Source organism: Papio anubis, chromosome 18, assembly GCF_008728515.1.
Source record: "Papio anubis isolate 15944 chromosome 18, Panubis1.0, whole genome shotgun sequence".
Taxonomy (NCBI): Eukaryota; Metazoa; Chordata; class Mammalia; order Primates; family Cercopithecidae; genus Papio; species Papio anubis.
The window spans coordinates 39811743-39836679 of record NC_044993.1 but is presented as its reverse complement, the minus strand read 5'-3'; the positions used below and the strand labels follow the sequence as shown (position 1 = coordinate 39836679).

Genomic DNA, 24937 nt, shown 5'->3' with positions numbered 1-24937 from the left:
TAGTTAGTTCTGTACAGATTTCATTACTCCTTGAGATCCTTGAGGACAGAACCAACTCTTTGATTTCTGTATCCCTCGCTAGCGACCAGAATAATGCCTGGAAGATAGTGGGCGCTCAATCAACATTTGAGGAATGAAGGAACCAAGCGGCGAACGGGGAATAAATGAATGAACGATCTGGCTCCGGAGGGCTGCAGTTCCTCCCCGGGGCAGGAGGCGGCGCCAGCGTTACGCCCGCCTGGCCGCAGGCAGTTCTTGGTCCCTCCGGCTGACCGTCCAACGCTAAGCTCCGAGGCTGGTGCAAGAGATAGCCAATAGAAAGCCGTCTTAGTTGGCGGTCTACTAGAGGAACCCAATGAACGTAGCGGGTATAGGCAAGGGGCGGTGCGACAGGGAGGGGCAGCGGGGAGCGGTTAGAGGTGGGAGTTGGCGCTGCGGGCCGGGCGGGGGCCGCGGAAGCTGCGATGCGGACGGGGCCGCGGCGGTGAGCTGAGCTGCCGCCAGACATGAACTCGCTGGAGCAGGCGGAAGGTAGGGTGGGCCGCCCGGGCCCGTCCCACGTCTCCTCTCAGAAGCTGGCGGCGCTCCGGAGGGGCCGGCGTCGTGAAGACCCCCGCCCGGGGAGGAGGCCGCAGAGGATGGAGCTCGGGCCCGGAGCTTGGGGGCGCGGAGGCAGCCGTACCTGGCCGGACGCGGGGGGCGGCGCCTCAGCTATCTCTGTCCCCACAAGCCTAGAGGGTTTTGAGCTCCTCGCCAGCTACTATTTTTATTTTCTATTCATTGGCAGACACTTGCACTCCGTGCATTGCAGCCTGCTAATTCATTTCATTTCATTCTCACAGCCCCACGAGTTGTATCCCTGATTCCTACGGTGGTTTCCGGTAACTGCCAAGGTTAGGAAGTGCCGCTCGGTGTTTTAAAGTTTAAAGCACACCCCTGCGGAAAGGATACCCCACCACTCGGAGCAGCTTAGACGCCCCTGTCTTCTAGAACTAGGCGCTGCCTGGGCGCCACGAAGATCACCTGTACCCCCTTCGGAGGGGGCAAGGGGAATGTCTTTCCACACCCACCCGCTATCAGTGTCAAGAAGTCTAGTAAGGCCAGACAGCGTAGCCATTAATTAAATGTGAGAGCTGGAAACAGCAGGCGGATAATTGTAGTCAGGTAGACCTCGAAGACTTTGATGTTAAGCACTCTACGTGGTTCTAATAGGAAGTTCTTGGTTCCCGGAGAGCTAAAACTGGATTTTAATTTTATTTGCAACCCTGAAATTGTTCGCTTTTGGCGCTGGCTGAGACAGCTGCTTAATTTCTCCCCATACCATTTTTATGAAGCTTCTAAAAGTGAATCAGTAAGTTTTCTTATATGAGAAATTGGAATTAAAGAACTCTAATGTTTTTGTCAAGTGCTTAAAAAGCTGTCATAGTAAATGAAATAAACAGTGCAGTGATACATAGAAGTTAGTGTGTAAGACCTGAAGCAGTTAAGAGTATCTCACGTGTCGTCTTAATGTTAGGTAAATACTCTGTGACATTTCATCAGACGAGTAAGAGTGGCTAATTGGAAAATTGACATCTTTCTACCTAGATCTCAAGGCTTTTGAGAGGAGACTTACTGAATATATTCATTGTTTGCAACCTGCTACTGGACGTTGGAGAAGTAAGTTCCTGAATGTTATTTTAAGGGAAAACTAACAGTTGATAATTTTATCCTTATGTAGGAACGATTTGCTTTTATGTAAAATGTTTGCGTAAATTTATTTAACATTGTGAACAATGCCTTATGAAGAAATTTTTAAGAAAAGGAAATTGTAACTGGCCTTCTCAAAAGAACAGTCTATGTCGTGTGGTTGTTTTTGTTTTTGCATTAAAAAACATATTTTTGGCCAGGCGCTGTAGCTCACGCCTATAATCCCAGCACTTTGGGAAGCCCAGGCAGGCGGATCACCTGAGGTCAGAAGTTCAAGACTAGCCTGGCCAACACGGTGAAACCTCGTCTCTACTGAAAATACAAAATTAGCCGGTCATGGTGGTGCCGCCTGTGATCGCAGCTACTCGGGAGGCTGAGGTGGGAGAATCGCTTGAACCCGGGAGGCAGAGATTGCAGTGAGCCGAGATTGCGCCATTGCACTCCAGCCTGGGCGACAAGAGCAAAACCCAGTCTCAATAAATAAATAATAAAAATATTTAAATTTTTAAATTAACTATTACAACTTTGATAAAGACATACCTAATAAAAATTTCACTAGCCCGTCCTAATAAAAATTTCACTAGCCCGTTTGGCAGTTTTATAATTTGCCTACAAACTATTGGAATAAAATTTTAGTAAGAAGAATCATATTGGCAGGGCGCAGTGAGTCACGTGCATAAAAATCCCAGTGCTTTGGGAGGCCGAGGCGGGAGGATTGCTTGAGCATGGGAGTTTGAGATCAGCCTGGGTAACATGGAGAGACCCCATCTCTACTCAAAAAAAAAAAAAAAAAAATTTAGCCAGGCATGGTGGCACACCCTGAGGTCCTAGCAACTTGGGAGGATCACTTGATCCCAGGAGGTTGAGGCTGTAGTGAGCTATGTAGTGAGCTAAGTGAGCTATGTTCACTGCAATCCAGCTTAGGGAACAGAGGGAGACCCCGTGTTTTAAAAAAAAAAAAGTAAAGTCATGTTATTTAATGTATACTTGGAAAAGTTACAAAATTACCCTTAGTTGATTTTTAACAAAGCGTAACTGCTGCTTTGAAGTCTGACCTAGAAAAGAAATTCACATTATTAGTATCTATTCATAAGTATCATGAGTGCTACAAAATATAATTTGAACAGTGATTACTTGCCCATGGAAATACATAGGAAGTGTGGACAAATATAGGAGCCATGAGATCATCAAACAAAATGCTTTGTTAGTATGTGTTTGGAATAGTTTTGGTTTGTTTTTTGGAATGGAGTCTCGTTCTGTTGCCCAGGCTAGAGTGCAGTGGCGCCATCTCGGCTCACTGCAACCTCTGCCTCCCGGGTTCAAGTGATTCTCCTGCCTCATCCTCCTCAGTAGCTGAGATTACAGGTGCCCGCCACCACGTGCAGCTAATTTTTTTGTGTATTTTCAGTGGAGACGAGGTTTCTCCATTTTGGCCAGGCTGGTCTCAAACTCCTCACCACAGGTGAGGCTTCCTAAAGTGCTAGGATTACAGGTGTGAGCCACCACACCGGGCCAAATAGTTTTAATTTCTTGGATGGTCATTATTTAAATTTAATTCCTATCAAGAAGGAAGTGTAGTAGCACACATTGAGGATTTACTTTATTTCAAAGCGTGAATCGGTTTGCTGGACCAAAAAAGCACTATTGAAGCTAAGGATCTGGCAAGATTTTTTGTGTAATTTTTATTAAATCTATTTGCAAAGTTTTATTAGTATGCTGTGAGAATTCTGGTTGGTCAGAATTTACAGGTAATGATTTTCCTAGGTTCTCTGGTTTACCTAGGAATTATCCCCAAAACCTATGTTTCACTGTTAATTGAATATCTTTTAAAATGTATATGATACTGCCCTATCTTATAAAAGGTGATATAAATATACTTACTTTTTCTCTGACTCATGGTCTTAGCACTTACTTGGCTAATGAACCAGCCAAATAAAGCATGTGTATGAGGTCCTTTCTAGTGTATTGATTTTGCTTTTGCTTATTTTTTTAAAACATACATGTGTAATATAGTGTGTGTATTTCTGCAAATACAGAATTGTAAGAAATTGAGTTAAGTCTGTTCTGAGTTCAGAACATAGTTTTGATATTTTGATCCTGTTTTTCTACATTTGCTATATTTCTGTTGCTCTTGGAAACTGGATTTCCACATTTGAAAAATGTATGCATCCTAACTGAAAGACAGGCAACGGTCATCATCTCCAGAATATTAACTGGGTCTTGATGCCCCTTTATTATTTTTTACTAATACCATTCTTAAGTTTTACTTACGATTTATTTAGAATTTCTAAAATCATGCTAGCTCAGTGGAGAGAAAGACCTTTTCTTAGTTTTACTGGCAGAATTTCTACCCTACCTTTAAGTCCCTTAAAGAAAATCCGATACTAACTGGTGTGCTCCATACTTCCTGCACTGACTTTAATGTAACCATGGCAGTCATCTGCAAAGCAAAATCCTTTAGTCAGTCTTCTCAGTACATTCAAAAAGGAGTCTTTGATGGTTTCTTTACAGTAGAAAATGAGTTTGTTGTTTTTTTAATTTGAGTCTACAAGATCTGCAAAATCTTCACTAAGCACAGTGAACGTTACATAGCATAGACTCTTCTACTGAAGTGTCACCATCGAATTGCTTTTTATTTCATTGATCTTCATAAGTTCTGACCAAATCATAAGAGAAACAGTATCCTTAATTACTAAGGTTCACAATGTTTAAGAGAATTCCTCGAAGCCATATGGCAAGCCTCCTAATTCCTGAGTCTAGTTAGTGCATTTTCCATTTAATAAAGTGCTGTTTTCTTTGGTTGTCATTTAGTAGGAACTTCTGGTGATAGTATCACATATTAAGTATGTATTTGCTTACTAATTTCGTGTTTATCTTTCATCAGTGCTTCTTATAGTGGTATCTGTCTGTACAGCTACTGGTGCCTGGAACTGGTTAATAGACCCTGAGACACAAAAGGTAGAAGTTTTGTTTTAAAATCATTAGCATAATTAAATGAGATAATGGATATTGTAGTGCTTTGTTAATGATAAAGTATTCAAACACTACTACTAGTGATATTGTCGTATTAAAAATATGCCTTTTATTAATTTGCTCAAGGAAGATTTTGGCTGGCTGTTGTGAATTAAGTGTCTTTACAGGGAAAAGGTCTAAGAGATGCTATTATTTCTTAGACATTAGTTGTTATTTGTCATTCACTTCTGAATTTATCATTTTTACATTTTTTATATATCTCTCATTTTTACTTCAGTGTGAGTATTCTCTTCATTCTGCTTTGTTCATTGAGTGTCATCAGTGCCAGCTTTTAAAAGTTCTAAAATAGGCCAGGCATGGTGGCTTACACCTGGAATCCCAACACTTTGGGATGCCAAGGCAGGAGTTCAAGACCAGCCTGGGCAATGTAATCTAGCAAGACCCCATCTCTACAAAAAATTTAAAAATCAGCCAGGTATAGTGGTGCATGCTGTACCCAGCTACTTTGGAGGCTGAAGTAGGAGGATCACTTGAGCTCAGGAGATCGAGACTGCAGTGAGCTATGATTGTGCCACTACACTCCAGCCTGTGTGACAGAGCGATACCCTGTCTCAGAAAAAAAGAGGGAGAGAAAAAAATTATAAAATAACATTTTCTTCTATGAGTTATCTCTGTTAATACCTTTTTTTCATCCCATAAAGCACTGGAGATGACTTTACGGGAAACATATGATAAAATAGCAAAATACAAGTATAATAAAAAGTCAGGACTAGATAAAAACAAGTTGGACCATGAGGTCAAAACCAGAAAGGAAACCAGCTCACTGATGTATAGGCCATGTAGCCCAACACAGTTGCCAAAATTGGATTATAAATTGGTCTCTGAGTTACCTAATCAGTGAAGTCACAGTTAATTCTGTGATTTTCATTGTCTGTGAGATAACACATATATCAGTTCCTTGGGCTAGCAAAGCTTTTCTTTCCCAACATTTATCTCTGAAAAAAAATTTCTTGCCTGAAGTTTAATATAGGAAACACTGAGGAATCTCCCATTGGGCACTGTGCAAAAATATCCCTATACCAAATGCAATAACTGATTTCATAATGTTATTCCTTGAAGCATCCTTTGATGAAAGCTGATAGCATGTTTCTCACATTTCCACCTCTTTCTACTAACTTGTGCCTTAATTTCAAACTCAGGGCTTTTATTTATTAGGGAAGTTAGTCTCCAATTTTTCAGTGAAGTTTCTTTCCCCCAGTGCAGTTTTATTTAGGGAGTAATGATGTAATTTTCACAAATCTTAAAAATCCCCTCCCCACTTTAAGCTGCAATTAACCAAGTAGTACTTTCAGTAGCTCTGTTTGTATTTGTTTTACAGAAGAAAAACCTAAGAGAAGGCTTTTGTCATCAGTCTCTATGGCAATTCAGACAGCCAGAGAGGTTTATTTCCCACATAGTCTCCCTAACTTTATCTGCTGAGGTGGAGATATATAAAAGATAGGTGGCAAGGGGAAATTGGTGATGGAATTTTATGTTAATAGAGGATTTTTATGGCAGACAGGAAACTCTCTTGTGTGTTCATTTATAAAAATCTGATCTTAAGGCTGCATTTGGTAGTCATCTTTAGGGGAAGAGTGGAAGGAGGCTGGCAAGAAGATTGAAAAAGATCCATCTTGGGAAATGAGTCTGACTTCTAATTGGGAAAAATATAAGCTGATTTCAGCTAGTTGAGATCTTAATAAAACACAAAATTAAATGTAATTTGAAATAGGCCCAAAACTATGTAGTTAATATAATTTTCTAAATTAGGTGAGAATATAACTATTCGCCTAAGGGTTGGCTCTTTATATTTCAGTATTTAATAACCCCATACCTGACAGGAGTTTTAACCAGCAATTGTATTTGTAGCAAGAGTTGCAAACTCAGGAGCCAGTGGCTAGCTGGAAGAACCTAGGGAGAGAAAGAATATGGCAGACAGGAAGTACCTGACTGCCTGACCTGGAGAGAACCACTGTCTCGATGCACTGGAATGTTGCCACGGAGGGAGGAAGGCTGAAACTGATGGCCTAATTAAAATGAAGACATAAAGCATTGTATATGCTAACCTGGTGCAGGCTACACACAACAGAGCTGGCTTGTGAGAAACTGTCCTCGGAGGTTTGAAGAAGACATTCTTCTGGAATATTAACTTTTCCTTGGATCATCATCTTTCTGGCAACTTCTTTCCTGGTATTTTCAGACTCTCATTTCTTCATCTGACAAACTTCTGTAACCAGTACCATGCTGGGCCATCTGGTACCTGGCGCTTCTGTCTTGAAACACGCTGCGCATCTCCTGCTGTGAGAGTGGAGTGGGGTGTGTGGAACTTGATTCTCTTGCTCCCATCTAGTTACTAATTCACTTGATTTCTTTCTACACAGGCTCTAAATGCTTGTCTTCTCTGTGTCTCCAGTCGACATTTCCATTTCGGTGCCTACTCTTGTTCCAGTCATGGATCCTGGACCCTTGGCCCTCTACATATTCTTAGACTTGTGGATTGTCCTGTTTTCTGCTATCATTTGATATGTCCAGATCTGAAATCAGCCCTTTCTCTCTTTCATTTTAGCTCTTTATGGATAGCTACTAATTGTTTTTCCCTTCTTGAATGTCATGTGGTCATTTAGATCTCAGTAGCTTCTAAACCAAATTTGTTTTTTTGCCTCTGCAGGGAGGAAGGGGTGATGCTGGAATTGAGTGTTACGAGGTTATGTAAGAGTTAGCCAGGTGGAGGGAGAGAAGTGAACAAGGCAGCGTATGTGTGGAAATATGGCAGGAGATGAAAATTAGACTGGGACCAGGTTATGAATGGCAGTTTGCTCAACTCTTCTAAGGAAGCTTTGTAACAGTGAAAGTAGGCCGGGCGTGGTGGTTCATGCCTGTAATCCCAGCACTTTGGGAGGCTGAAGTGGGCGGATCACCTGAGGTCAAGAGTTCAAGACCAGCCTGGCCAATATGGTGAAACCCTATCTCTACTAAAAATACAAAAATTAGCCAGGCGTGGTGGTGGGTGCCTGTAATCCCAGCTACTTGGGAGGCTGAGGCAGGAGAATTGCTTGAATCCTGGAGGTGGAGGTTGAAGTAGAGGTTGCAGTAACCTGAGAACGTGTTACTACACTCCAGCCTGGGTGACAAGAGTGAAACTCTGTCTCTAAAAAAAAAAAAAAAAAAAACAGGGAAGGTAACTAAATCATGTTTGATTTGTGTTTTCATTGAGACCAGAGGCCTCATCTTCACTCATTCAATGCAGAGTTCAGTAAATATTTTTGATAGGGTTGTTTTTTGATTATAGGAATGAATTTGTAATAGTTCAAGTATTTGAAATGGATGGAGGGAATACTGCTATATTTATCTTTATAGAAGATAGAAAGCCTATACATTTTTATTTTTACAACACAGCAATACAGAGAACTAAGTCTTCAAATCCTCATAGTTTAGATGATAAAAAAATTTTTTATATATTTATGTACAAATGGGGAGGTAGGAATCAGCCATCCTAAGATTTTTAACATTTTTATATTTTCAACTCTTACAGGTGTCCTTCTTCACATCATTATGGAATCACCCATTTTTCACCATTAGCTGTATCACTCTAATAGGCTTGTTCTTTGCTGGAATACACAAGAGAGTAGTTGCACCATCAATGTATCCTTTACCAAGGATTAAGTTTCATTCTCTGAAGTGCTTTCTTGATGTAGGTAATGATTAAAAGCTTACTCTTCCTGGGCGCGGTGGCTCATGCCTGTAATCCCAGCGCTTTGGGAGGCCGAGGTGGGCGGATTTCCTGAGCTCAGGAGTTCGAGACCAGCCTGGGCAACATGGTGAAGCCACATCTCTACTAAAATACAAATAATTAGCCAGGCGTGGTGGTCTGTGCCTGTAGTCCCAGTTACTTGGGAGGCTGAGGTGGGAGAATCGCTTGAACCCGGGAGGCAGAGGTTGCAGTGAGCTGAAATCATGCCACTGCATTCCAGCCTGGGCTACAGAGCAAGACTCTGTCTAAAAAAAGAAAAAAAAAAAAAAAAACAAGAAACATAATGCTTACTCTTGAAATGAGAAATTTTCCTTTGACCACGTGTATTCAGTATAGCTGCTCGATGTCGGACGGTATTAGCAGAATACAATATGTCTTGTGATGATGTAAGTATTTTTTTGGTTAGAAAATTATAAACCTGCATGAAAACACTGAAATTTTTGGCTTTAGAAAGGTAGATGTTTTATTAGCAATAAATTTTCTCTGTGGAATGAATAATGAGAATATACTTAGAGCATTGATTTTAAGAATCTTTTACATTTAACATCTTTGACATTGAGATCTGTCTTACAATCAGTGAGATCTGACAAATTGGGAGAGTTGACAATCTTTCTTAATGGCATAAAATCATGATGCATCTTATAACTGATGCATCTTAGAGTCAGTGAAGTACAGTGGTTGTTTGTTATTGACCAAAAATGGCTCAGCAGATACTGGTTTTGTAAACTACTGTTATTTATCAAGTGATACGCTATATATGTTATTTGTAAATAGAGTCATAGATTAATTTGTGGACTATGGACATATGAACCTATTGTGTTTTTAAAAGTAGATGATGGGAGACTGGGCATGGTGGCTCATGCCTCTAATCCCAGCATTTTGGGAAGTTGAGGCAGAAGGATCTCTTGAGTCCAGGAGTTTGAGACCAGCCTGGGCAACATTAGCAAGACCCCATCTCTACAAAAAATGTAAAAATTAGCCAGGCGGGTGGCACACACCTGTATTTCCCAGCTGCTTGGGAGGCTGAGGCAGGAGAATTGCTTGAGCCCAGGAGTTTGAGGCTGCAATGAGCTGTGATCATACCACTGCAGTCTAGCCTGGACGACAGTGAGACCCTGTCTTTAAGTAAATTAAAAACTATCATGTAACAGTGTATAATAAGGGTGTCGCACAATTTTGATAGGTAGCTTCTATTTTGATTTGCTTATTTTATTTATAAAAGTGTCTTAGCCTTCAATTTAAAAAGTCATTAAACAAGTAATACGTATTCATTACAGAAATTAGAATAAAGAGGCCAGGCATGGTGGTTCACGCTTGTAATCCCAGCACTTTGGGAGGCCAAGGCGGGAGGATTGCTTGAGTCCAGGAGTTTGAGATGAACCTGGGCAACGTAGCAAGACTCCGTCTCTACAAAAAATGAAAAGAGGAGAAAAAAAAGATGTATGTAGTATTTTAAAATAAAGAGCTCAGAAGGAAACTCCACACAAAGGAAGCATTGAAAGCATAACTATTAATTGTTTAGTCTTGACTATAGAGAAGCATTCTTATTCCTTGCACATACCATTTAAGGTTTATAAATAAGCAATGTTATTTTTACTAGAACTGTGTATTGAAAAAATTTTATCTTTTCATTTTTGCAGACAGGAAAACTAATTTTGAAACCTAGGCCTCATGTTCAATGACAATCTTCACTCATTGTTATGGGACTTAAAATAGCCTTTCTTCAAATAAGTGATACAGCAAAAAGCCATAAAGGATTCCTTTTGCGGTTGGATATGTAAAGGTCATAGCAGCAACTGACAATAAGTGTGCAATATTTACCTGGATTATCTTGATGATGGTGACTCATTATCAGTGCTTTGGTACTTTTGATTACCTGTGTTTCAGTATTAGTGTCACTTTAGTACTTCAGATCCTGCAAAGATTTTTGCAGATGAAGTATGTATGTATGTTACTAAGTTAAACTTAGAAACAGAACCTCATTCAGTTTTTATAATGTATTTTTTGCAAACTACTGTAAATAGCAAATCAATGCCAATGTTAAACAAAGAAGAAAACGTTGTGTGGACTTTGTTCTCCTGCACCGGTATTTCAGGAACATCTGCTTGCCATCCCCACAGCTCTTTAAAACTGGCTATTATGTGTGCCTTTCATTCTTACACTTCTAATCATACTGCAGGAAAAACATTGGATTCAGCTTAGACTGAGGAAAACTCTCCATTATGTTGTAAGAAATTATAGATGTTTTGAGAAACACTTTTTGTTAAGCCAGATATTGAACTCCAACTATTGTGGTTTTATTTTTAGTTTATTGTTTTCATTTAAATGCTAAATATCCTTTATATTGCTTTAATAATTTTTTTTTTTTTTTTTTTTTTTTTTACGGAGTCTCGCTCTGTCGCCAGGCTGGAGTGCAGTGGCACGATCTTGGCTCTCTGCAACCTCTGCCTCCTGGATTCAAGCGATTCTCTTGCTTCAGCCTCCCGAGTAGCTGGGACTACAGGCACATGCCACCATGCCCGGCTAATTTTTTTTGTATTTTTAGTAGAGACAGGGTTTCACCATGTTGGCCAGGATGGTCTCGATCTCCTGACCTCGTGATCCTCCTGCCTCGGCCTCCCAAAATGCTGGGATTACAGGCATGAGCCACCGTGCCTGGCCTCTTTAATAATTTTTAAAATACCCTAAAGGCTTGTGAATATACAAGTCTACTGATAAATTATGTATTGTCTGGGAATTTGATAGTCACTGTTTTAGATAACTGGATTTTACGCTGTGGTAGACAAGCTGTGACACTAGTGTTGCACAGGTATAATTGATCATCCTACACCTTCACCAGAATAACTTGGGAGTGGTGCCACAAACTAGAGTCTACAATTCTCACTGTTTAGAGAGTGTTAATGACATACTGTGTATGCATAATAGCCACATGTACTATAATAGCCCTTAAAATTAAACTATTGGGATTGCTGTAAATATTTTAAAGTACTGGAGGTGCCTTTTACCTGTTTATTAGATTTTGAAAAGGTTTAAATTATTTCATGAGCAATCTTTTAAATTTCATTTAACATAAAGCTGAAAATTCAATAACAGGATAAAAAACTTTTTAACAAGGCTGCCATTTAACTTAAATGTGTTCATCTTAGCTTTCACATGTATAAAATTTTATTCTTTGAACTGCAGCAATAAAACCCTCTGCTCCTAAGAAGTCTTAAGAGGGTATTCTATATATTCTGCTTTGTTTTATTTTCTGTAAATTTTGTAGGTAAATATGTGCATAAAAAATAAATACTTTATATATAACTCGTGATTGGACTTTTTATTTGGTTTATTGTAAGTTTGTAACTCTGAAAAAAATGTTAAAACATATTGTCTGTATCAGATATAAGCTAGTCCCAGATGAGACATTTTACTTTAGCTCTGTGTCCAAGACAGCAAATTTTAAGTAGCACGTGTAGCTACCCAGTTTATTAGGTTATGATTACTTTTGATATGTCTTATTTATCATAGTCTAATAACACTTGGCTGTTAATCAGGAAATACAGGTTTTGTCATATTGCTCTTTACAAACTTGGATTGCCAGTTTCCTCCAAGAGCATAAAGCTGAAGAAGTATTTTATAGGCCCTTCATCTTTTTTGGAGTCATGAATTCCTTTGAGGGTTTAATAAAAGACTTGACCCCTCCTCTAGGAAAACCCACCTGTGTCTTTGCATGCACTTGGAGGGAACTTCAGATGCCACATTACTTGGATTCCACGGGCTTCAAAAGAAAACAATCTGTTATAGTCCAGAGACTTTTCATACCTTAACTTCTAGCAGAACAACTCATTTTCCTAAAGAGTCTTCATTTGGAATGGTCCAAGGATCGTTGTGACGTTAGTTTCTAACCACCACCTCTACCTTCTCATCCCTTCTCGCACATTGTTAGGAGGTCACTGGTAGAATCCAATCATCTAATTTTACAGGTGGGGTAGACAGTCTCAAATTTGCGAAGTCTCTATATGAAATCCCCACAACTTACTAAAGACAGAGCCAGCACCAAAATCCAAATCTCTGACTCAGATTGAATGGATCTTTACATATGTGTGTGAAGTGAATTTATTCAAGAGCCATTATAATATTACTGTTAAGAATGTAGACTGTTAAGCCAAACTGCCTGGATTTGAATCTCAGATCTGCTACTTGGTAGTTTTGTAACTCTAGCTAAATTATGCAACCTTAGTTTCCTCGTTTATTAAATGGGCATAATGCCAGTTTCTTTGGTACATTGAGATAATATATAGGATATAGGCATAATGCTAATCTTCCAGGCTTATTTCAAGTCTTAAAGTGTTAATTCATGTAAAGCACTTAAATAGTGCCTAGCTACAGAGTCAATCCTCAGTAAGTTTGTTAACCCAAATCTTTTTTTTTTTTTTTTTTTTTTTTTTTGAGACGGAGTCTCCCTCTGTCGCCCAGGCTGGAGTGCAGTGGCCGGATCTCAGCTCACTGCAAGCTCCGCCACCCGGGTTCAGGCCATTCTTCTGCCTCAGCCTCCCGAGTAGCTGGGACTACAGATGCCCGCCACCTCGCCCGGCTAGTTTTTTGTATTTTTTAGTAGAGACGGGGTTTCACCATGTTAGCCAGGATGGTCTCGATCTCCTGACCTCGTGATCCACCCGTCTCGGCCTCCCAAAGTGCTGGGATTACAGGCTTGAGCCACCGCGCCCGGCCAACCCAAATCTTTAAGGGAAAAAAAAAACCCTTGACTGTTACAAGTTTGCCCAAAGTCAACATCTTAGTTGAGATAACCATGAGGAAATTTCACCTAATCTTTTGAACCAAGCAAACTCCTGAAAACGACTAAAGGCAAAGAGAGGATATTTGGCCTTACTCAGAAAATGGTGTTCGGTGTTTTCCTCTTCCTGAGGAACCTCTCTGAAAACATTCAAGCTCATGACTATCTGCTAGTGCTGCTTTTTGAGACGCTCTTTTTTCATTTCGAACTAGGCCATCTTGACTGGCATTTTATAAAGATTTAACAATCCTTCTGACAAATGCCCTGCCCTCAGCAACTGAGGTGTCTCTCGCTCCCTGTCCTGTTGAAACCATAGAAATTTGAGTCTTACTCTTCAGACTCTAAACTTTATGCTTTTACAAAGGGTAAGTATAATTTCTTTTTTTCCCACCAAAGATAGGAAGTGTGTCTTGTCTGCTTCATCATGCAACACGTTAAAATCTAATGTTTTTAGTGTACCACTGATACCTGCTATGCCAGTCTGACTGTGTGAGAGACAGAGAAAAATAAAAGGATATTTGTTACCCTATTTTAAAGTGTGTTCATCACTTTATAGACTCCCTTTTACATGGCAAGTGTTTTGCTGGGTTATTAATGTGTTAGAAAATTAGCTGGGCATAGCACACACCCACAGTCTCAGCTACTCAGTAGGCTAAGGTGGGAGGATTGCCTGAGCCTAGGAGTTCAAGGCTGCAGTGAGCTATGACTTGTGTGACTAGGACTCCAGCCAGGGTGACAGAACAAGACTGTCTCAAAAAAAAAAAAAAAAAAAGCAAAATGAATTTCTGCCCTCTCAGAACCTCAGAACTTGTTATCTGGTGGGGAGTACAGACCAGTGGTCAAGTGGTCAAGCAGTTACCATGCAGTTTAAGTGCTATGAAAAGTAAAAATGCAGGATGCTACAGGAGTCCATGGGAAGAGGACCCAGCCAGACCAGCCTTTCCAAAATAGGTGATTAGCAAACATCTGGTGTGTGTTGCCAGTAGGGGGAGAAGTTTTGCCGGGGAGGGGGCTGTGACGAGAGAAAACGGGAAGGAAGTAGGAACCAGAACATGGTATTTCACGAGGGCAATGGGAAGCCATCAAAGTGTTTTCAGTTAAGGAAGTGACAACTGGATTAGCATTTGTGATGACTGATAGGGCAGGACCTGGGAGGCCAGCTGGGAGTGGCTGCTATAGCTCAGATGAGATATGTGGGCCCCAGAACTAGAGTTCAGGGAGTGGAATCGGAAATAAAACCTTAAAAAAAAAAAAAAAAATCTGTGCCTGGGCTTACCCAAATACCTCCTAGAGGGCAAATGATAGGTCAGCTTTGACAAGTGGGGAATTTTTTTAATATTAAAAAAAACAGGCTGGGCGTGGTGGCTCATGCCTGTAATCCTGGCACTTTGGGAGGCTGAGGCAGGTGGATCACCTGAGGTCAGAGTTTGAGACCAGCTTGACCAACATGGTGAAACCCCGTCTCTACTAAAATAAAAAAATTAGCCTGGCATGGTGGCTAACGCCTGTAATCCCAGCTACTCGGGAGGCTGAGGCAAGAGAATCTCTTGAACTTGGGAGGAAGAGGTTGCAGTGAGCCGAGATCACGCCATTGGACTCTAGCCTGGGCAACAAGAGTAAAACTGTCTCAAAAAAAAGGAAAAAAAAAAATCTTTTTTAATGTCAAATGAATAGGACTTAGCAGAGAGCAGGAGAAGCAATTAAGCATAAAGCCTACCACCAGCACCACTTTTTCCATCATACGGATTTAGCCTGTTACAGAAATAAAAGTTCCATGATCACCAATATTTGGGAACTACTACATCTTCCTTCTGGAGATTGCTCATGCTGTAAAGCATATTAAAAGCTCCATGTTGGCTGGACACGATGGCTCATGCCTGTAATCCCAGCTGCTTGGGAAGCCAAGGCAGGCAGATCGTTTGAACTCCGGAGACCGGGGCTGCAGTGAGCTATGATTGCACCACTGTATTCCCGCCAGAGCGACAGCGTGACACTCTGCCCCAAATGAATGAATGAATGAATGAATGAATGAATGTCCCGAGTGGCCCTGCAGTAGAGAAACCTGTTAAACTGCCTGCTTTTCTGCCATTTCACCAAAGACTTGTTCACATTCTTTGGGGGACGGAGGGTGTTTGTTGTGGTTTCTGTCTGTACAGTTCCTCTTCTTTAATTGGAGAAGAGGCATGCAAATGTATTGAACATCCCACAGAATCACAGAGTGGTTGCCCTGCCCAGCTCCCTCTGAGCACCCGTGCTAGATTTGGGGAATGCTGGCTATGTCAGTTCATCCTCTCTCAGGACAACCCAGAAAACTTTGGACTCCTGCATTTGGGACCCAGGCATGGGTGGAGGTGGTAAAGCTGTGTTTCCATGGCAGGGTACTCATTGGCGCTCAGTGTAGGTGGCATCAGTTTCCTCATCCGACCAGTTCCGTAAGATGGGTTTGGGCATTTTTTTCTTCTGGAACTTTAGCCTTGAACCAGTCTCTCTAGACCACTCCAAAACCCTGAAATACCCAATATCCTTTAAATAATTGGTTTTCAGTTTACTCAAAGTCAGTTTCTCTTGCTTGCCTGACTGCTAGAGTAGTACACAGCAGTTGTGTTCCAGGAGCATGCTGTGGAGAGTTGAACTAATGGATGAGAGTGCTTCCATCAAGCCTCAAGCCATCTGGCAGGTGAGAGAGCTCAGGGCCATGTGCAGTGGAAGGATCCAGACTTGGCAGATCAACGTGGATTACAGTCCCATTTCCTCCATTAGCCAGTGCGGCAAGTGACTTATTCTCTCTGAACCTTAATTTCATTTAGGCCTATTAGATAGCTATCTTGCAGAATAGCTAGAAGGATGAAATGAAATAATGTATGTAAAAGATAACTTTCCAGCTTTTTTTTTTTTTTACCACAAACTAATTTTTGAGTCGCTATTCTGAGTCCTTGTTATAGGTGTACCTTGAGTACCCAAGAGTGCTGGCATCTATGGAAGATGCTCAATTGTTGTTGAACAAATGGATGAATCTTGACTTTGGTATTGAAATTGAGTTTGTACATAAATACATAAATACACTAAAATATAAATTTTATTTCTTTTTGCAGTTGGGGTCTTGCTCTGTCACCCAGGCTGGCATGCAGTGACACAATCATGGCTCACTGCAGCCTCCAACTCCTGGGCTCAAGCAATCCTCACACCTCAGCCTCCCAAAGTGCTGAGATTACAGGCTCTTACCATTCCTAGCTAACTTTTTGATTTTTTGTAGCAACATAGTCTCACTATGTTGCCTAGGCTGGTCTCGAACTCCGGAGCTCAAGTCATTGTCCCGCTTCGGTCTCAGATTTGTAATTTAAATAACAGTAGGGAAACTAAAATAACTAAGTCTACTGTAAGTTCATTAAGTAAATTTAAAAAGAAATATATCCTTGCTAGAAGATGAGTTTTAAATTCTGTCTCCTACAATTATCACATTTATTTTTTTTTTCCTGATCTACCCTGAAAACCATTTAAAAACAAATTATTCTGGAACGTTTTAAACACATGTAAACATAGACAGAGTGATATAATGAACCCCCACCACCCAACTTGAGCAATTATCAACACATAGCCAATCTTGTTTCTTATACAGGTTAAGAATCCTTTATCCAAAATGCTTAGGACAAGAAGTGTTTCAGATTTCAGATTTTGAAATATCTGCTTTATGTTTACAGGTGGAGCATTCCAACTCCAAAACTCTCTCATCTGAATGCTGCAAAACAAGCATTTCCTTTAAGTGTCGGGTTAGCACTCAAAACATTTGGGGCTGGGCATGGTGGCTCATGCCTGTAATCCCAGCACTTTGGGAGGCTGAGGCAAGTGGATCGCCTGAGGTCAGGAGTTCAAGACCAGCCTGGTCAACATGGTGAAACCCCATCTCTACTAAAAATACAAAAATTAGCCGGGCATGGTGGAAGGTGCCTGTAATCCCAGCTACTTGGGAGGCTGAGGAAGGAGAATCACTTGAACCTGGGAGGCGAAGCTTGCAGTGAGCTGAGATGTGCCACTGCACTCCAGCCCGGGCGACAGAGTGAGACTCTGTCTCAAAAAAAAAAAAAAAAAAAAAAAAGTTTTGCATTTTGGAGCTTTTCAGATTTTTGATTTTCAGTTTTGAGATGCTCAGCCTACCCTATTTCAACTTGCTCCCTCACCCCCACAAAGGATTATTTTGAAGTAAATCACAGACATCACTTGATATAGAAATATTCCAGTAACTATCTCCAAAACTTAAGAAAAATTTTACAGGCCGGGCGCGGTGGCTCAAGCCTGTAATCCCAGCACTTTGGGAGGCCGAGACGGGCGGATCACGAGGTCAGGAGATCGAGACCATCCTGGCGAACACGGTGAAACCCTGTCTCTACTAAAAAAATACAAAAAACTAGCTGGGCGCGGTGGCGGGCGCTTGTAGTCCCAGCTACTCGGGAAGGCTGAGGCAGGAGAATGGCGTAAACCCGGGAGGCGGAACTTGCAGTGAGCTGAGATCCGGCCACTGCACTCCAGCCTGGGCTACAGAGCGAGACTCCGTCTCAAAAAAAAAAAAAAAAAAAAAAAAAAAAATTTTACATATAACCACAATACTGTATCATACCTGAAACGCTAATGACTTTGTAGCAATTTTATACCAAATATTCTGCTTAAACTCCTCCAGCTGTCTCATAAACGTATCCTTTAGAGTTAGGTTATTTGAATTGAGATCCAGAAAAGGATAATTGAATAGTAGCAGTTTCACAGCCTAGGACCTAGGTTTCTGAAATCCCTGTTTCTGAATTCTATCTGATTACATATGTGACCTCAATTTATGCATATGGAATACATTTTCAAATAAATGACATACGGTTAATGGATGGATGGGTACAGAAATTTTTTTTACAAAGGAGAGAGATAACAAAATGACGTACAGTGACTTCCGCTGAGAGCTTCCACAATAAACCAGCAGCATTATCACGGTGAACATCACTACCATCTCTTCACGTGCTAACAGCCACACGGGAAATGGGACTCCAGCACGCAAGCCACAACGCATCCATAGAGAGAGAGCACCCAGGCCGGGCGCCGTGGCTCACGCCTGTAATCCCAGCACTTTGGGCGGCCGAGACGGGCGGATCATGAGGTCAGGAGATCAAGACCATCCTGGCTAACACGGTGAAACCCCGTCTCTACTAAAAAAAATACAAAAAACTAGCCGGGCGTGGTGGCGGGCGCCTGTAGTCCCAGCTACTCGGGAGGCTGAGGCAGAAGAATGGCGGGAACCCAGGAGGCGGAGCTTGCAGTGAGCTGAGATCCGGCCACTGCACTCCAGCCCTGGTGACAGAGCGAGACTCTGTCTGAAAAAAAAAAAAAAAAAAAAGAGAGAGAGCACCCAATCCCGATGACAGCACGGGGTTAGGAAGGAGACCATCGGGAAGACAGAGAAATGGGTATGTTTAAATATATGCAGCGATAGACAAAGATGGTGGACATTAGGGAAAAAATAATGACAAATTGATGGGAAACCAGGATAAGAAAAAAAGGCAATTACTAACTCCAAGAACAGAGGAAGGAATTGTGGTTTAGTGGGCTTCTTAGTTCAGCAGTGAGCAAAATTTGCATTGTCCTAGAAATTTAGTGTGATTTGATGTAATAGAGAATTCCGGTACAATTTTGTTGGGCAAAAGAGAAATGGAGGAGAGAGTTTTGGAGAGCTAAGTCCTTACCTATCAGGCCAGCAAGTCAAGAGATAACACATGATACTGATAAATTAGAAAGAGTGATAGCTTATCATTTGGGAATACAGAGATAACAACAAGAGAAACAGAAGGGGCTGGAGTGTTTACTTCCCATAGAGGGCTTGGGATTCTAGAGAAGGCAAGAACCTGCTGTTCTTTTCTTTTCTTTTTTCTTTTCTTTTCTTTCTTTCCTTCTTTCTTTCCTTCTTTCTTTCTTCCTTCTTCTTCTTCTCTTTTATTTCTTCCTTCCTTCCAGACTCCCTTCCCTCCCCTCCCCCCCCCCCCCCCTCCCCTCCCCCCCCCTCCCCCCCCCTCCCCCCCCTCCCCTCCCCTCCCCTCCCCTCCCCTTCCCTCCCCTTCCCTCCCCTTCCCTTCCCTCTCTTCCTCTTCTCTTCGACTGAGTCTTGCTATATTGCCCAGGCTGGTCTTCGACTCCTGGACTCAAATGGTCCTCCTGTCTCCACCCCCCAAGTACTGTGATCAGAGGCATGAGGCACCACATCTGGCCCTTAACTTTTTAAATTGTGTATGCACATGAAATACTTTTTTCTCAGTGAGGTGCCTAAGTGTGAGTTTGCTAGATGGAGTAATTTATTTCACAAGTGGGGAAACAGGTATAGAAAGCATACTGACCAATTTGGGAACCCTTCCCCTGCTCTCATATTTAGTCATTTACTATGTTCCTTTTACCTGGCGTTATCTATTAATTAAAACTTTGATTTCCTCAATTTACTAGCTCTTAGGTATCTATCAGCAAATTCAGTAGGAGACAGCGTGTTGTAGTTATTACAAACTAAACTCTGGAGCCTGACCATGTAGGTTAAATTCTGTGTGTCACTTACGAATCATGTGCTGTGCTCTTAGGCAAGAGGCTTGCCCTCTCTGTGCCTCAGTTCTCCCATCTCTAACATAGGGCTACTGACATTGTGTGGTATTGTTGGTGGATTTAGAAGCTTAATATATGCAAAGCTCTTAGACCAGCATTTGGCACATATCGAGGGATCAATAAATAGTGACTGGCTGGGCGCAGCGGCTCACGCCTGTAATCCCAGCATTTTGGGAGGCCAAGGCAGGAGAATCGCTTGAGCCCAGGAGTTCCAGACCAGCCTGGGCAATGTGGTGAGACCCCATTTCTACAAAAAATAAAAAAAATTAGCTGAGTGTTGTGGCGCATGTCTGTAGTCCCAGCTACTCAGGAGACTGAGGCTGGAAGATTGATTGAGTCCAGGAAACTGCAGTGAGCTGTGGACAACAGACTGAGACCTGCTCTCAAAAAAAATAAAATAAATAAAATAAATAATAAATAAATAAATACTGACCATCAGCAAGAAGCTCACTCTCCAAATAGGGAGTGCAACCCATTAAAATTAACAGTGAATTTGGAGGCTGGGCACTGTGGCTTATCCCAAATCCCAGTACTTTGGGAGGCTAAGGCAGGCAAATCACCTGAGGTCAGGAGTTCAAGACCAGCTTGGTCAACATGGTGAAACCCCATATTTACTAAAAATACAAAACTCAGCTGGGCGTGGTGGCAGATGCCTGTAATCTCAGCTGCTCGGGAGGCTGAGGCAGGATAATTGCTTGAACTCGGGAGGCAGAGGTTGCAGTGAGCCGAGATCACACCATTGCACTCCAGTCTGGGTGACAAGAGCGAAACTCAAAAAAAGAGAAAACAATGAATCTGGGGAACTGATCAAAACAGAGACAGCTCTGTGGGCTTTACAAAAATCAATTTGGCCGGGCGCAGTGGCTCACGCCTGTAATCCCAACATTTGCAGGGGAGATGGAAGGATCCGCAGGTCAGGAGATCAAGACCATCCTGGCTAACATGGTGAAACCTTAAGTCTCTACTAAAAATACAAAAAAATTAGCTGGGCATGGTGGCGAAGCCTGAGTCCCAGCTACTGGGGAGGCTGAGGCAGGAGAATGGCGGTAGACAGGAGGCGGAGCTTACGGTGAGCGAGATGCGCCACTGCACTCCAGTCTGGGTGACAGAGCAAGACCCGATCTCAAAAAAAGTCAACTTTAGGCCCGGTATTTGTGGCTCACGCCTGTAATCCCAGCACTTTGGGAGGCCGAGGCAGGTGGATCACAATCACGAGGTCAGGAGTTTGAGACCAGCCTGACCAACATGGTGAAACCCCGTCTTTACTAAAAATAGAAAAATTAGCCAGGCGTGGTGGCATGCACCTGTAATCCCAGCTACTCAGGAGACTGAGTCAGGAGAATCACTTGAACCCGGGAGGTGGAGGTTGCAGTGAGCGGAGATTGCACCACTGCACTCCGGCCTGGGTACAAAAAAAAAAAAAAAAGAAAAAAAGAAAAAGAAAAAGAAACAACAACTTTACATATAATGAAATACATCCATTTAAGCTGTACAGTGTGAATTTTAGTAAATGTGGCCCCTGTGTAACAATCACCATGAACAAGACACAGAATATTGTTATCCTCTTAAACATTTCCTTTGCCAGGTCCCATCCCCAATTCCTGGCCTCGGGAAACTACGGTCCAGCTTCTATCACTGTAGATCTCTGTCTTTTCTAGAGTTTCATGCAAATGACATCATAGTATAATCACGCAGTACAATAATCCTGTCTCTGGCTTCTTTTGTTCAACATGCTTTTGATTTTTTTTTTTTTGGTCAACGTGCTTTTGAGATTTTATCTATGTTAACACACATGTTGGCAATTTGCTCCTTTCTTTGTTTATCCATTTACGGGTCGATGGGCATTTGGGTTGTTTTCAGTTTGGGGCTATAATTCATAAAGGTTCTATGAATAATCATGTACAAGTCTGCATGGATACATCACTTTCCTTGGAAATACCATGGAGTCGAATTGCTGGGTCATGAGCTGCCTATGTATGTAGCTTTATCAAAAACCATCAAACTGACCAGGTGCAGTGGATCATGCCTGTAATCCCAGCACTTTGGGAGCCCAAGGCGGGAGATCACCTAAAGTCAGGAATTCCAGACCAGACACCACGCCCGGCTGTTTTGTTGACTTTTAAGTAAATAGAATGTCCTTGGCCAGTTGCAGTGGCTCATGCCCATAATCCGAGCACTTTGAGAGGCCAAGGCGGGAGGATCGCTTGAGACCAGGAGTTTGAGACCAGCCTGGGCAGCACAGAGAGACCTCATCTCTACAAAAAATTTTTAAAAACATTAGCCAGGCATGGTGGTGTGCGCCTGTAGTCCCAGCTACTCAAGAGGCTGAGACAGAAGGATCGCTTGGGCCCAGGAGTTCGAGGCTGCCGTGAGTATGATGGCGCCACTGCTCTCCAGCCTGGGCGGCAGAGTAAGACCTTGTCTCAAAAACAAACAAACAAAAAAACCAAAAGGATATCTTAGCACACTGGAGCAAAAGAAGTTAATGCCGGTTTTGATCACAACCATGTAAGGTGTGTCACTTTCCAAGTTTCGGATGAGTTAGATGGGATTTAGGGTAATATGTATTAGGATTAAATCTTACCAAGCAGGGTGGTACTGAGGGTGTGGAAAGGGTGGGGTGAGGGGGCGAGGCTGCAAGAGGGCAACAAAACTCTCCTCCTGTCACCCCACAGTGTGGGACGGTGTGAATGTGGGGTGGGAGGGATGTCAGTCTTCTCTGAGGGGCGCAGGAGCAGGAGCTGTTGGGGTTGAGCAACTCGCAGCAGAGCATGCAGACCTGGTCCCTATGGCTCATTCACCACAGCAAGCACCCGGGCCCATGGTCACCGCGTGGTAGCTGGAGCTGCAGAGAGCAAAGCCAAACGGGAGGCTTACTTTTCTCACCTTGCCAGTGAGACCACCTGGGCAACATGGTGAAACCTTGTCTCTACTAAAACACAAAGCAAAAGGAAGGGGCCAGAGCTTACAAAAGATTTGCACCGGTCATGGCGGAGGCTTTTAAGCATGTTTCAAGCGATACTGATGAGAGTTGTAAGAAGCACATTGGAGGCCGGGCACGGTGGCTCACGCCTGTAATCCCAGCACTTTGGGAGGCCGAGGCGGGCAGATCCAAGGTCAGGAGATCGAGACCACGGTGAAATCCCGTCTCTACTAAAGATACAAAAAAATTAGCCGGCCGCGGTTGTGGGCGCCTGTAGTCCCAGCTACTCGGGAGGCTGAGGCAGGAGAATGGCGTGAACCCGGGAGGCAGAGCTTGCAGTGAGCCAAGATGGAGCCACTGCACTCCCGCCTGGGCAACACAGTGAGACTCTGTCTCACCAAAAAAAAAAAAAAAAAAAAAAAAAAAAAGAAGCACATTAGAAGACTGTTGTCTATTTGGGAAGAAAGGTCTGTTTGTGCAAATGATGTATTTAGAGACCAGGCATAGTGGCTCACGCCTGTAATCTCAGCACTTTGGGAGGTCAAAGTGGGAGGATCACTCAAACTCAGAAATTTGACACCAGCTAGGACAACATAGATAGACTCCATCTCTAAAAAAATAGAAAAGAAAAAAAAAAAAGTCAGTTGGGCATGGTGGTGTGCTCCAGTGGTCCCAGCTACTCAGGAGGCTGAGGTGGGAGGATCAGTTGGGCCCAGGAGGTTGAAGCTTTGAGTCATGATCATACCACTGTACTCCAGCCTGGGCAACAGAGCAAGACTCTGTCTCAAAGAAACCACAAACAAGCAAACAAACAAGAAACAATGAAGTAATGTATTACAGCAAAATAAACAAGCTCTGTGAGGCAATAAGAAGCCTACGAAGTAAATTTATAGACAGATAAAGATGAATGAAAATGAAAACTTTTCCTCTCTGGGATCTGCAAGTGAGCCACCACCACAGACTCTAAATCTCATGACAGCATTATAAAGTCTAGAAAATGCAGCCTTGGGTGATGCAGCAGTTCACTAGAGGATCGCTTTTTTGCCTGCTGTAGACCAAGAAGTATCTCTACTAGATAAAATAGCAGATAAAGAACCTGGAGAAAGGCTTTCTAAAGTGATGGATGCATGTATGTTGCCAGGAGATTACAATGGCAGAATGGCAGCAGAAATAGATGAGAGGAAGCAACTCACTCGAATGTTAGCAGATTTTCTTCATTGTCCAATGGAAGCCCTTGCAGAGAAAGCATAAATTGGAAGAATACAAGTGCAAGTGAGCCAGAGTTTCCCTGGTGTGCAAAGAATTCAGGTCCCTGATCCAGAGCCTGACAGACTAATCTCGATTACCCAATGTCACTGGCAGCTGCATGCACCTGCCCTTTGCAGGGACATCTACAGTGAAGATTAATGGACCAGGTTCTTTCCTGGTCCCAAGACTGCAAGAGGTGGAGACAGGTGGATAGTCCTGTAGTGGTATTTTTGCTTTTTTTTTTTTTTTTTTTTTTTTGGGCCGGGGTCTCGCCCTTTCCCCCGGCTGGGGGTGCGGGGGCGCAATCTCGGCTCACTGCAAGCTCCACCTCCCGGGTTCACGCCATTCTCCTGCCTCAGCCTCCGAGTAGCTGGGACTACAGGCGCCCGCCACCACGCCCGGCTAGTTTTTTGTATTTTTAGTAGAGACGGGGTTTCACCATGTTAGCCAGGATGGTCTCGATCTCCTGACCTCGTGATCCACCCGCCTCGGCCTCCCAAAGTGCTGGGATTACAGGCTTGAGCCACCGCGCCCGGCCATTTTTGCATATTTTTGAGAGAGAAACACTAGCACAAGAAATGACAATTAGTAAAAATGTTTAAAATGTTGGTTTGTTTACTATTTTCTTGGTAAGTTAGCCTGAATTAGTTTTGGGGTGGTGGGGTTTTGAGACAGTGTCTCGTTCTGTCATCCAGGCTGGAGTACAGTGGCATGCACCTGACCTATGACTTCGTTTAAACAAAGTGATGGGCTTGGCCTGTAGTCCCAGCACTTTGAGAGGTCGAAGTGGGCGGATCACTTGAGGGCAGGAGTTAAAGACCAGCCTGGGCAACATGGCAAAACACCATCTCTACTAAAAATACAAAAATTTGCCGGGCATGGTGGCACATGCCTGTAGTCCCAGCTACTTGGGAAGCTGAGG

The 24937-nt window shown here is 42.6% G+C and overlaps 1 protein-coding gene and 1 pseudogene across 1 annotated transcript; both read left to right on the top strand.

Moving 5' to 3' along the window:
* The first annotated feature begins 400 nt into the window (after positions 1-400).
* Positions 401-11762, top strand: CNEP1R1 (CTD nuclear envelope phosphatase 1 regulatory subunit 1). Its single transcript, XM_003916855.3, has 6 exons — positions 401-531; positions 1588-1659; positions 4574-4647; positions 8234-8343; positions 8784-8838; positions 10093-11762. The coding sequence occupies exons 1-6, from the start codon at positions 507-509 to the stop codon at positions 10132-10134; spliced, it is 378 nt and encodes a 125-aa protein (XP_003916904.1). The 5' UTR covers positions 401-506; the 3' UTR covers positions 10135-11762.
* An 11069-nt stretch (positions 11763-22831) lies between these two features.
* LOC100998727 lies at positions 22832-24174 on the top strand (annotated as a pseudogene).
* Positions 24175-24937: the final 763 nt, after the last annotated feature.